The sequence below is a fragment of the Mesoplodon mirus genome (assembly GCF_964341445.2).
Source record: "Mesoplodon mirus genome assembly, chromosome: 15".
NCBI lineage: Eukaryota > Metazoa > Chordata > Mammalia > Artiodactyla > Ziphiidae > Mesoplodon > Mesoplodon mirus.
Window position 1 is genome coordinate 23,229,750 of NC_138991.1, and position 13,061 is coordinate 23,242,810.

The 13,061-nt window shown below is 50.7% G+C and overlaps 1 protein-coding gene across 22 annotated transcripts in view; it reads right to left on the bottom strand.

Moving 5' to 3' along the window:
• Positions 1-13,061, bottom strand: part of EPB41L1 (erythrocyte membrane protein band 4.1 like 1) — a 142,641-nt gene that overhangs the window by 52,760 nt on the left and 76,820 nt on the right. For all 22 annotated transcript variants that reach the window (XM_082644339.1, XM_082644340.1, XM_082644338.1 and 19 more), the window contains 3 exons: positions 3,564-3,754; positions 2,490-2,654; positions 451-555 (listed from right to left, as the gene is read on the bottom strand). In XM_082644339.1, the coding sequence (XP_082500465.1) occupies positions 451-555; positions 2,490-2,654; positions 3,564-3,740 (447 nt within the window). In that variant the 5' untranslated portion in view covers positions 3,741-3,754. The remainder of the gene's footprint in view (positions 1-450; positions 556-2,489; positions 2,655-3,563; positions 3,755-13,061) is intronic.

Here is a 13,061-nt window from a genome sequence, read left to right on the forward strand (position 1 = left end):
GAATGAGGCCTGGCTTCACTCAGGGTTTGGGACCCGGGGCCCTGGGCGTGGCATTGCTTGGAGGCAGCACGGTGAACGGGTAATGCAGCTGCAGTGGGATTGGTGGGAAGAAGGAAACTCAGGCAGGAGCTTCCCAAGGGTGGGGAAGAGGGGCTGGGGGTGAGTGCCTCAGCTCCCACAGGAAGCCATGCCACGGCTCTCCAGATACCCATCTGGGGCTGACTTGCAGGCCCCCAAGGAAGGACAGGGGCACAGGGGAGACAGAGAACTGAGGATGGACAGGGCAGGCTGAACCCTGGAGGCGTGCAGACAGAAGGTACCTAATGAAGATCTGAGGACTGATGGAAGCCATGGGATGTGGCCAGGTCAATGGGCGCCTAAGGGAAGAGACATCACCCCCCACCACCCAGGGCAGGCCTTCCAGCCAGCCCCACTCCCCAGCCCAGGTACCTTCTGGCTGTCGGCATCACAGAAGGTCAGGCCAAAGTAGTCCTTCTCCAGGAGGTTGAGGTGCTCACAGACCAGGTCAAACAGCACCTGGCCCCGGCCGTGTTTCTGAAGAGAAGGGTAGAGCTGCCGTGAGGCCGGAACACACCTCAGGGTGGGGCAGGGAGATGCCCCAGGCTCCACCAGGACAACGTGAAAACCCACAGGAGGTTTCCAGCATCTGGGGAGGATCTCAGCACTCCTGCCACCCACCGGGCTCTGCTCTCCAAGTCCTAAGGAATCCTGGGGGGAAACTAATGCCTAGCCCATCGACTGCCTTCTTCCAAGCCCTCCTGGGGTCCTCCTAGAACTCAGACCTGCTTGGGGGAAAGCCAGAGTGGGGTGGGGCAGTGACTGATTTTTCCTTCCTGTACAGTGATTAGGAGAAACAGGCTAAGTTGGACCCAAGGAGCAGAAAACCAAAAGTCTGAGTTTTGAGTGTGAGAGGAAGAGACAAGCCACCTGACATGTGAGGGACATGGGCAAGGGAGGAGGGGAGGGCCTGGAACTCAGGGTCACAGCATGACTCTCCTCCCCTGGCCCCTCCCCTTACACTAGGGGAGCATCACCTCTACCCAGGCAGCAAGTGAGGTTCCACAGGGGCTCACAGAGTCTAAATCAGCCTCAGTTGCAAGCAGCACTGTTCGAGCCACCTTCTCCCCCCAACTCCCATCAGCAAGGCGTGGTGCCTCTCTGGACACCATCTGGTACTGAGGATTCAGAAAGACAAAGCTCAGAACCTAGCTGGGTACCCCAAACCCACAGGGGTGAGGATGAACATCAATAAAGGGATCACGGGGCAGGGGACGTGTGAAGCAGTCACTACCCAAAGAGGCAGCGGACTCCAGGGAGCGGGTGAGGTCCCTGCAAGGTCTGGCTAGGTCACCGGGGAATGGCACCAGACCTGACCGTGGGGAGCAGCTGGGAAACCAAGGGATTCCTGGGCCTAGGGGAGACCTTCAGAGAGAGTGGCCTCGGCCAAACCCTTACACTCTTCTAGGGCAGCTGAAACAGCACATTGGGGCCACCATGGGCAGGAGGAAAGAGGGAGAAGATATCCCTTTGTTTTGCCCAGGAGTAGGCAAGGTGTCCTACAGGTGTCCACCCTGCAATCTTTCTATGGAAGAAATAAACATTAAAAAAAAAAAAAAAACCCAACCCGGCAAAGACGACAGAGCCAACCTCCCAGGCCTCAGAAGTCGGTCCCTTAAGACCAGGGATCGGGGGAGAAAGGGAGGTGGGTCCTGTAACTCTCAGCAGTAAGGCCACCCTCTGGACTCTTCCATACATGTGGATGGGCCAGGAATGGTGCCTGGACTGGGGCAGAACCTCGAAGGGGGCGAGTGAGAGCTCAGAATTCGGGTGGGAGTTCCAGCCTGTACAGGAAAGGGAGATGCTACATGTGGGATCAGGAGGGCTGACCCCAGAGAGGAGGTGTCTGCCCAACCACCCACTGTGGGCCAGAGCCATGCCACAGGGTGTCTCCACAGCCTGGGGGGGAGGGTCCTTCCAATGGGCCACCTCCCTGTGCCTGGGGGACACCTCACCATGGAAGTCTCGAGTGACCAGTTTGTCCTGGTGCCCTGGATAGGGTGCTTCACAGGGAGAACCCTTCTCCACACCTGTTATATACGTGAAAATGATTCTGGTTGAAACCTCAGCGTCTCCTGGGTGAGATGAAAGAGCCCAGGTCCTACCAGGCTACAGATCAGCCCCGAAACGGTGACTCCTTGCCGAGGTACAGCCACCCTGAGAAGCCTTTTCCTGGCACCAGCCCTGTGCCTCGCTAACACTATCTGCAATCAGAAGAGCCCTCTGCGGGCCTTGGTGCCACCATCTGTGCAAAGGAGGGCTGGCCGGGTCATCTCCCCAGGATGCGGCAGTCGGTCCAGGCCTCCATGAAGAGTGGATGCCCTCTGGCTTGGCCCAGGCTGAATGCGCACAGAGGCCTGTCCTGGCTCTGAGGACGGTCGACCGAGGGCGGGGCCTGTGGTGCTCCCTACCTCCACCTCACACTCATACTCAGAGGCATCGAGCAGAGTGACTCGGCAGACGGCACTCTTGTATTTCTTGGCGATCTTCTGGGGCGATTTCTGGGCCTTGCTGGGCGTGGTCCTCTCTGACAGGCCATCGGCCTCCCCGAAGTCCTTCTCCTCCATGTCTAGGCTCTGCAGGTCCAACCAAGGGAAGGGTTTAGTCAGCGGGCTAGAAACCATAGCCTTGCATCCAAATGAGATGCAATAAGGATGCAGCTGGGACTCAGACAGACCCCAAAATGAGAGCCACTGCCCTCTAAGACCCCCCAGGTGACCACGGTCTATGGTGGGTGTGTGCAGGAAGACAGCCAGAGCTTCTGCGTACAATGGGTGGGCTCATACGAGGGGTCCACTGCTCCCCTGCAGGCGGGAGCATCCCACAAAAACCAAACCCAGAGGCCAGAGCTGTCCTATCCGCCTAGAACAGTGCACGAGTGATCAGGACATGGTCTCCTCCTCCTTGGTCTGTCACTGGGTCTAGCATGAGGCTGGGACTGATCTAGTGGAGGGAAAGGTCAGAGCCCTGCCCACTAGTCCTAACTCTGTCACTGACACCCTCAATGACCTTGGCCAAGTCCCTGCCCTCTCTGGTCCAGTTGTGAATTAGGGGAGGTGTGAATTCAATGTGTAGATGAACCCCCAAGTCCCCTGTCTCTTTTTAGGGTGATGAATTTGGCTCTGCAGTCACCCTGGGCTTGCCCTGCTAGAATGGACAGCCTTGGGGGATAGGAAAATAAGGTTGAAAGAACACCAATTTTCAAAATCAGATCTAGATCTAACTTGCACTCCTGTCACTTTATAGCAATGTGACTTTGGGTAACTCACTTCATCCTGCTGAGGCTCTGTTCCCCCAAGTGTAAAATGGGGAAATCAATAGTTACCTTCTTAGGTCTCAGAGAATTAATAACAGAAATGAACACTGTGCCCCCTGCACAGTGCTTGGCATGTAATGGGTCAATAATACATCTCAGTTTCCTTTTTGCCTCCCTTCTGGAGGACTGGCTGGGCAGGAAGAGGGATCCCCTGCTCTCAGGCACACACCTGTTCTGCAGGCCGAGCGTCCTGATGGGGCGGATGCTTCTCATTGGAGTTGGCCTCTGGATGGCCGTGGCCTGCGGGGGTCACAGGGGTAGTAGCTGCAGCAGCTGCCTCAGGCTGCTGTGGGGCCTCCTCCTGGGCCTTCTTCACCTCAGAATCTGGGCCTGTCTCTGTTGTCATGGTGACCAGCACGCCTGCATTGGCACAAAGGAGAGAGCATGTGATGGGGGAGAGGGGCAGCAATGGTGCGACAGAACGGTGCGAGGGGGACAGGAACCACACACGGAGAGAGACAGATGGAGACAAATGGACAAAGAGCCACAGAGAGAAGGAGGAGGGAGGGAGGGAGAGACAGAGGAAGTGAGGATGGGGACAGAGTCATGAGAAGTGAGGGGTCGGTGGCAACAGCCGAGGTCACAGACCCCCATCCACCCTTGTGCCCATATAGCTCCGCAGGGACTCCAAGCTCTTGGCCCAGGTCTGGAATCAGGGCCCTTCCTAAGGGCGAGGAGAGTCTCTCCAGGGGGCCCCACTCTGCCAAGAGCACCAGGGACAGTCAGTGACCACCTCCAGGCAGGCCCTTGGCCAGGCTGTCTCTCCCACTACAGCACCTGGCACACGGTAGCCCCTCAATCAATGTGGGATAAATGGAACTCAACCCAAAGAGCCCTGTGCTCCCGGCCTTTCCAGCCCTGACATCGGACAAGGCTCTTCATGCCCCAAGCCTCAATAATTCCTGCCCCCTGACTTCACAGGGATGTTGTCAGGATGTACTTAAAGGGATAACGCAGGAAGGTACTCTTAAAAAACGCATAGCCCTGATGATGTCAAAGTCAGGCGAACTGGGCTCGGGCTCCACATCTGCCACAAATGGGCAGTCGGTTGGTCTCACTAGGACTCATCCAAAAAGCGAGGGACTTAGAAATTATCTCTGCAACCGACTATTCTTATCATTTCCCCCTCAGAGCAGGAAGTGAGGAGATTTCAGAGAATCAAGGACCTGTTGCCCAGCTGCTCTTTGGCATAAGCAAATTGCAAAGAGAGAAAAGGAGAGAGAGAAAGAAACAAAGAGAGAGAAAGAAAGGATGGCATGGTCCCATTTTTATATTAAAAAAAATACCAATAACCTCAACAATACATCTTTGCGTTTGTACACATGTAGTAAAAGATCTGAAAGGATACTTACCAAACTGTTAAGAGAGGTTAATAATTCAGAAGTAGATAAAGGAAAAAGAGAGAGTTCCACAGGGTGGGATAAGAGAGGGAGCTTCAATTTTTACTTCATACACTTTGGCATTACTTGTATAATTTTAAAAATACATCTATTTTTTTAACCCATGTTGTTTGTTTGTTTGTTTGTTTTTAGGAAGGCAAAAGCACCCATTTCTGACCCCCATTGGTGAAAACAAACCTCTCAAAAAAAAAAAAGTTTGGAGCTAAAACCGGGTAACAGAGAAATGAGCAGGAACCCTCACCCCTGAGTCTAAAGCCTTCCTCTGAATCCATCATACTAAATGAGAAAGATCCAGATGAGACTTGGCAGGTCCCTCCCTCACCCCACCCACCATGGGGCCTTGGATGGGCAGTTAGACAGACAGACACAGGATTCACCCTGGGCTGTGCACATGCTCCAAGCCCCAGCCCCACGTTTCCTTTTTATTCTTCAGTTTCTCCCCCTGCCTTCCAGGGGCCACCAGCCCCACCCAAAGCAAGGGGCACTGGACAGAAAGTCAGGGGCCCTGAGCACCCCACTCAGCCACCCAACATCTCTAGGGCCCCAGAGAGGTCACGAGCATCCTCAATTCCCACCTCGTGGATAATGAGTGGAACACTTTGTAAGCTGGAGTTCATAGCACAAATGAGAGGGTCTGTTGTTACGGATGCCGCTGTTAAGAAGATGAGGAGGAAGGGAAGGCCTTGGTCCACGTTGCCTCATCCCCACCCAAAAATGCTTTCCACTCACGTCATTACCCCGGGCTTTAAGGGTATAATTTACAGCCATAGTTAAATAAAGGCTCTCTGTTGCTTATATGACACTAAGTGCTGACTCTGTGCCAGAGCTCAAAGCAAGAAGAGCTGCTCCAGGGGGGCTCACAGCCTCATGGTGTCAAACTGAGACAAATCTGCCTGGCTCTGGATTTCTTCTAAGCCCTCACTGGAGGATATCAGCCATAATGCTAGATAAGGCCTACAGGGAAGAACCCTTAAAATAAATGCCTGCTTAAGTTTGCTTCAAAAAAAAAAAAAAAAAAAAAAAAAAAACAACCAGAACCCATAGACTAATCTGTATGTTTTGTGCTGGGAGAAGCAGAATCCACATGCCCCTCATGGGTCCAGGGAGCCCAGCGCATCTACTCTCACCTCTGCCTCAGTCTGATTTCAGCCCGTACTCTCTGAACCTTCCCTGGGCCTGCCTCATCTTGGAAATAGCCAGAAGAGTAATCTTAAATAAATATCCCAGTCTTTCACCACCCAGGTCTCCAGCAGAGGCTGCTGGCATGACTGCCTGGTGCTGGGAGAACCTCAGAGGAAAGGAGCTGGAAGCCTTCTGAGATAATCAGTCTTCTCCTCTTCTTTTACAGGTGAGACCCAGAGAGCAAAAGAGGCTTGAGTGGGACTTCCCTGGTGGCACAGTGGTTAAGAATCCACCTGTCAATGCAGGGGACACGGGTTTGAGCCCTGGTCCAGGAAGATCCCACATGCCGCGGAGCAACTAAGCCCGTGTGCCACAACTACTGAGCCCGCGCTCTAGAGCCTGCACGCCACAACTACTGAGCCCGTGTACCGCAACTACTGAAGCCCGAGCGCCTAGAGCCCATGCTCCACAACAAGAGAAGCCACCACAATGAGAAGCCCACACACCACAACGAAGAGTAGCCCCTCTCGCTGCAACTAGAGGAAGCCCACGCACAGCAACAAAGGCCCAACGCAGCCAAAAATAAATAAATAAATAAAATATATATATATATGTGTGTGTGTGTGTATGTGTATATATATATATATATATATATATATACATACACACACACACACACACACACACACATATATATATCATGGAAGAGACTTCCCTGGTGGTCCAGTGGTTAAGAATCCACCTTCCAATGAAGGGGACGTGGGTTCAATACCTGGTTGGGGAACTAAGATCCCACATGCCGTGGGGCAACTAAGCCTGCGCCCTGCAGAGCCCACACGCCACAACTGGAGAGCCCATGTGCCCCAACTGCTGAGCCCATGAGCTCCGGAGCCCGTGCGCCACAACTAGAGAGAAGCCCACGTGCTGCAATGAAAGATCCCGTGTGCTGCAGCTAAGACCCGATGCAGCCAAATAAATAAATATATATATATATTTTTTAAATCATGGAATCATGGAAAATTTTCACCAGAGTGAAAAAGCATGATACACAGCAGTTTGTACAGATTGACCCTATTTTGATTAATGCACAAATACAGTTACAGACATTTCAGCAAAGTATTAATATTAACTATGGTTGTTTCTAGAAGGTAGGTACACAAATTATTTTTTTCTTCTTTCTGCTTAACTGTAGTTCTCATTTTTTCTACTAGGAGATTTCCTGAATGATTTAAAAAAACTAGAAGTTAAAAAATAAATTTTTCCAATGCACATGGCCTGGTATGACAGGATGAGAAAGAGATAAATAAAATCTGTTTAAACTCTAAAAAAAGTTATGAATTAAAAAGAAAAATCACATTATTATTTTTGAAACCTATGATGAGATCCTTCTGTATCTCACAAGTCCAGGGATAATGGCATGGTTCTCTCACTGGGGCACAGAAAGTGAGCCAAGAACCTGGCCTTGGCTTCTACCACAGTCAGTCACGTGGGCACAGTCCTGCCCAGGCCCAGGTCAGCACAGACTGATGGAGCCCGCTGGGTGGCCAAGCCGGCCAAGCGCTGTAGGGGACCCAGAGGGACACGTGCTGGTTCCTGTGGAGCTCGTTGCAACACGGGAGGATGATACTCACCCAGGATGTGACTTGAATTTGCCAGTGTCCATTTCAGCCTCTAGGAGATTCTGGGACCTGATGATCAGGAGTATGGCCTGGAGTTCCCAAAGAAGACTTATAGGGTAGGGAGTGCAGGGTGAGGGAGTTAGGTTTTGAAAAAAGGGAGAATCTAGACAGGAGATGGCAGGGAGGGCATTTGGGCTGAGTCACTATGTGGGCAAACGCCTAGATGTGGGAATAAGTAAGGCTGTGCGGAGGACAGGGAGGAGCCTTGACATCCTGACTTCTTGGAACAAGAAGCCTATAAAGGTGAGCTCCACCCAGCCTGGAAGGAGGAACAGGCTGGAGTCAGGGAGAAGGGAAGGAGTGCGGTGGGGGGATGGGGGCTGGCAGCTTTGCAAGAGTCAAAAGTGTTACTCTGCTAGAAAGGGCAAGACTCCCATTGCTGAGCCACTGCGGGCCAGGCCCAGCATCAGGGACTCCATACACAGTCATCTCATGGACCCCTCCATGCAGGGCAGCAAGGCAGGGGGCAGACCCAGGTCAGTCAGACCTAGACACGGAGCCCGGCTCCACCACTAGCTCACTCTGGGACCTTGGGCAAGTGACTTCACTCCTCTGAGCCTAGGTCACCTCACCTATAAAACAGAGATAGGGGCTTCCCTGGTGGCGCAGTGGTTGAGAGTCCGCCTGCCGATGCAGGGGACACGGGTTCGTGCCCCGGTCCGGGAGGATCCCACGTGCCGCGGAGCGGCTGGGCCCGTGAGCCATGGCCGCTGGGCCTGCGCGTCCGGAGCCTGTGCTCCGCAACGGGAAAGGCCGCAGCGGTGAGAGGCCCGCGAACCGCAAAAAAAAAAATAATAAAGTAAATAAATAAATAAATAAAATTTTAAAAAAACAGAGATAGTCCTCCCTCCCTCTCAGTGGGGTGATGGAGATTCAGGAAAATAACATAAAGAGGGCACCCAATAAAACAACCCTGAGAGGGTCCAGAATTACAAGCAGTAACGGGAAGCCAGAGTGGGGAGTGGTCTGCAAAGCAGGAGTTTAGAAGTGGCCACCCAGGGACTTCCTTGGTGGTCCAGTGGTAAGACTCCACGCTTCCACTGCAGGGGGCACAGGTTGAATCCCTGGTCGGGGAACTAAGATCCCACATGCCGCATGGTGCGGCCAGAAAAAAAACAAAAAAAAAGAAGTGCCCACCCAGAACAGATGGATAGAGGGAGACAGAGACCGGCAAAGCCTAACTGATGACACTAACATATGAAAAGCCAAATGCACAGGATTAGAAAAGGGAAAGGTCAGCCAGAGAGGTAAATTCTGACAGTGCCTGAGCCAGCCCTGTCTGGAAGAGAGGGGCCCAGTGAGGCCCAGCGTGCTTGCCTGGCCCCCTCTGGGGCCAGCTCAGCAGGCTGTCAGCCTCTGATGCTCTTCAACATGGCAACCACTGGCTGGTTCCCCGGGTTTGCCTTCCGGGGTCGCTAAGCAGCCTTCAGACGCTGTGGCTTTCCATCTTGGTGGCCTGCAGGGAGAGGGTGTCCTTGCCCAGAAGAGGCAATATCCACTGGGCCTGCAGTTGTACCTCTCATTAAAAATGAATCGACCGGTTCATACATCAAGCTGTCCCACCAGGGTTAGCATGACTCAGCATCTCGGAGCCCAGTAAGTTGGATTTGTTCTTTTTCTCCATCCCCACTTCCGTCCAGGTCCAACCCTCTCTCAACTCCTGCCTGAATGGCTGCCCTATCTCTTCCATGGTCTCCCTGTAGCCACTCGGGCCCTCTTAGGGTTTATCCTCCACAGAGCAGCCACAAGGATTTCTTCAAAACTCCACTGGATGCCCTCTTTAAAACCTCCAATGACCTCCCATCAAAATAAAACAGAAATTCTTTATCAAAGCTCCGGGTCCCTGCACACAGCCCCTGCTTCAGCTCCCACTACATCCCCTCCCCTATTGCCACCATCACTGTGATGACGGTGTCACATTGGCTTTCCGTCTGCACCTCAGCCATGCCAGGCTTGCCCCGGTCTTGAGGGTTGCCCTTAATGGTCCCTCTGCAGGGACAGTGGGCTTGTCCCCCGTCTCTTGACATCTCTCACCTTTCAGATCTCAATCTATGTGCTCCTTGACCACTCTGTCTAAAGTGGGTCCCTCCTTCGATTTTTTGGTTATAGCTGGTTTTTCGGTTTTGCTTTATTTTGTTTTTGCCATTTTAACCATTTTTAAGTGTAACAATTCAGGGGCATTAATTACATTCACAATGTTGTACAACAACCACTACCATCTACTTCCAAAATTTTTCATCGCCCCTCAAACAGAAACTCTGTTCCCATGAAGCAAGCATGCCGGGTTTGGTTTTTTCATAAGTTCACAAACGGAACTTACACTGATTGACTGACTGACTTATTTGTTTCTATTCCTCCTCTAGGATATAAACTCCACAAAGACAAAAATTTATCTGTCTCAGGAATTCTCTGGCGGTCCAGTGGTTAGGACTCTGCGCTTCCACCGCAGGAGGCCTGACTTTGATCTCTGGTCAGGGAACTAAGATCCCACAAGCTGTGCAGCGTGGCCCAAAAAAAGAAAAAAAACTTATCTGTCTCATTTGCCATTTTCCCCAGGGTTTAGCACAGTTCTTAATAAATAACAACAATAAAGCTAACATTTATAGAGTTTGCTATTTACCAGGCACTGATCTAAGCATGTTACATCAATTAAGTCATTTAATCTTCATAATAACCTATAATAGGTACTCTTAATATCTCCATTTTACAAAAGAAGAAACTAAAGCACTGAGAAGTGAAGTAACTTGCCCAAGATCACACAGCCAGTAAATACCAGTGTCAGAATTCAAACCCAGGGAGTCTGGGGTCAGATGGATGGGTAGATGGATAAATGGAAAAACACATGGGTGATGGGTGGATGGAACACCAATGAGACAAGTCTAGAGATCTGGGCTGCATTTACCTCAGGAGCCTTTCTGGCTACCAGCCAGCCAGCCTGTCCTGACAACTTATCAGACCTTACGCAGCTGACTTTCCTATCCAAATTCCTGATCATTATCCTCCTGATTTTACTGATGAGGACACAGAGGCCCAAAGAGTTCTACCGATTTGCCCAAGGTCATAAGGTGTGCCAAGTCTCTCTGGCTCCAAAGTCCATCCCACTACATGACATTTCAGTAGCCCTAGGGGGGTTCGTGCTGAATAATTTCTCCCAGGGGTGAAGCTGGCTAAGGAAAAACTTCCCAAGATTGAAAGGCAAATACACTTGGAAGAGCTGAATTCAAAATCAGGACCACTGTTTCTTGTTTCAGTTCTGCCACTTCCTATCTGATGGGCCTTGGGTGAGTCACTTCCCCTTTCTGAGCATCAGTTTCCCCATTTGTCAAATAAGGATGAGAGCTCCTGTCCTCCCATTTCAGAGCAGGGCTGTGTAGAGAAAGGATGTTTCAGAGAACAAAAGGACTTTGAAACACAAAAGTTACAGTCACACCAAAGCCAAGGGAGAGTATATCACAGATGCTTACGACATGTGTACCGGAAGCGTGCCTTTGCATACATACACATAGCAATGGAACAGCATGAGGGCACACACAGCCACGAGTGCCCATGGTCATGAACAATCACTCCCTAGCCAGGAAGGTTCTGTTCTAAATCCGAGACACTGACGACTTCTACCCAGGTGTTGTGGGAATGCTGAACCAGGTAGGAACTAACAGTAGGAAGGAGTGGAGAGAGAAAGAAATGGACAGGGTATGGAAAACACCAAAACAAAGAGAATGCTAGGCAGAAAGTGAGATTCTTCTGTTCTGAATGATGTTTTCAATGATCAGAGTTACCAGGATAATCCTTCTTCCTTTGGGGGAAACCAGGGAGTACATCTTCCCCATCCCCCTACAACCATCTCCTGGGCTGTTGGTCCTCATCTGCACCCCCAGAACCATGCCCTGCTCAAAGAAGCGGGAGGATGAGTCCTTGGACTATCCTTTCAACTTCCTTGCCTGCTAACCTCTGGTTGCCTTTGGCCAATGGGAGGCACTGGCAGGAGGTCAGAGGGTGGAAGCAGAGAGGGACAGGGGTATATCTTCCCAACTGCCCTTCCTGTGGTTCTGGTGGTGGCTGAACCCCCCCTCTGTGACAGCTCCTTGAACAGGCCCAGCCATCGCTGAATTCTGGTAACACTATTCCCTCCCTCTGTTCATTCAGGCCAAAGGGAGGTAATAGCTTCTGTCACTGTGAGTTTGCAGGTACCCCTTGTGGGTTCCCTTAACCCTGCTCGCAGCTTTATTAACTTCTCCAAGTTGAAGCGTCTGAGTGGAATTCTGTTTTCTGCCAGAAGCTGATTGATACATCACCTGACCCTAAATAGATATACAAATTAGAGAGGGAGGGGAGGAGAAATTGGGAAGAGGCAGTCTAGTCTAGTGGTTAAGGATAAAATAGGAGACTGGAGACCTTGAACACTCCCTTAACTTCCCTGTGACTCAGTGTCTTCAACTGTAAAATCACGATGATAATCTTACCCACTTCACAGGTTTACTATGAAAACAGAATCGGACCATGCCCGTAAAGCACTTACATGTCAAAACCCACAGTTAGTGCTTAAGAAATATTAGAAATTCTCATCTTGAGTTCTGAGTCTAAAGGCTCAAATGTTAACAATACCATTCCCTTAGAGCAGGAATTTCTGGGGCTTTTTAAAGGGGGTTCTCTGTGTTACACAATTTTCCTACTATGAGCATGTATTACTTAGGAGTCAGAAAAGAAAAAGAAAAGAATTAAAAGAAAAAACGCCGTGTGAGAGAGAGAGAGAGCCTACTATTCTTTTTTTTTTTTTACATCTTTATTGGAGTATAATTGCTTTACAATGGTGTGTTAGTTTCTGCTTTATAACACAGTGAATCAGTTATACATATACATATGTTCCCATATCTCTTCCCTCTTGTGTCTCCCTCCCGCTCACCCTCCCTATCCCACCCCTCTAGGTGGTCACAAAGCACCGAGCTGATCTCCCTATGCTATGCAGCTGCTTCCCACTAGCTGTCTATTTTACGTTTGGTAGTGTATATATGTCCATGCCACTCTCTCACTTTGTCACAGTTTACCCTTCCCCCTCTCCATATCCTCAAGTCCATTCTCTAGTAGGTCTGTGTCTTTATTCCCATCTTACCCCTAGGTTCTTCATGATATTTTTTCTCTTCTTAAATTCCATATATATGTGTTAGCATACGGTATTTGTCTTTCTCTTTCTGACTTACTTCACTCTGTATGACAGACTCTAGGTCCCTCCACCTCAATTACAAATAGCTCAATTTCGTTTCTTTTTATGGCTGAGTAGAGTCTACTATTCTTCCCCTCTGGGGATGATGTTACTTGCCATCGGGCTCTCCCCAGCACGGAACATTCACTTCCTTGAGTGACAATCTCCAGGTGGACGTGAATGAAATGACCGCCTGTGAGGAGGGAGGAGGGGGACTGTGCCGCCCTCCCAGCCGGTCCCCTAATGGAGTCAGAGGGGTGGAAACAGGA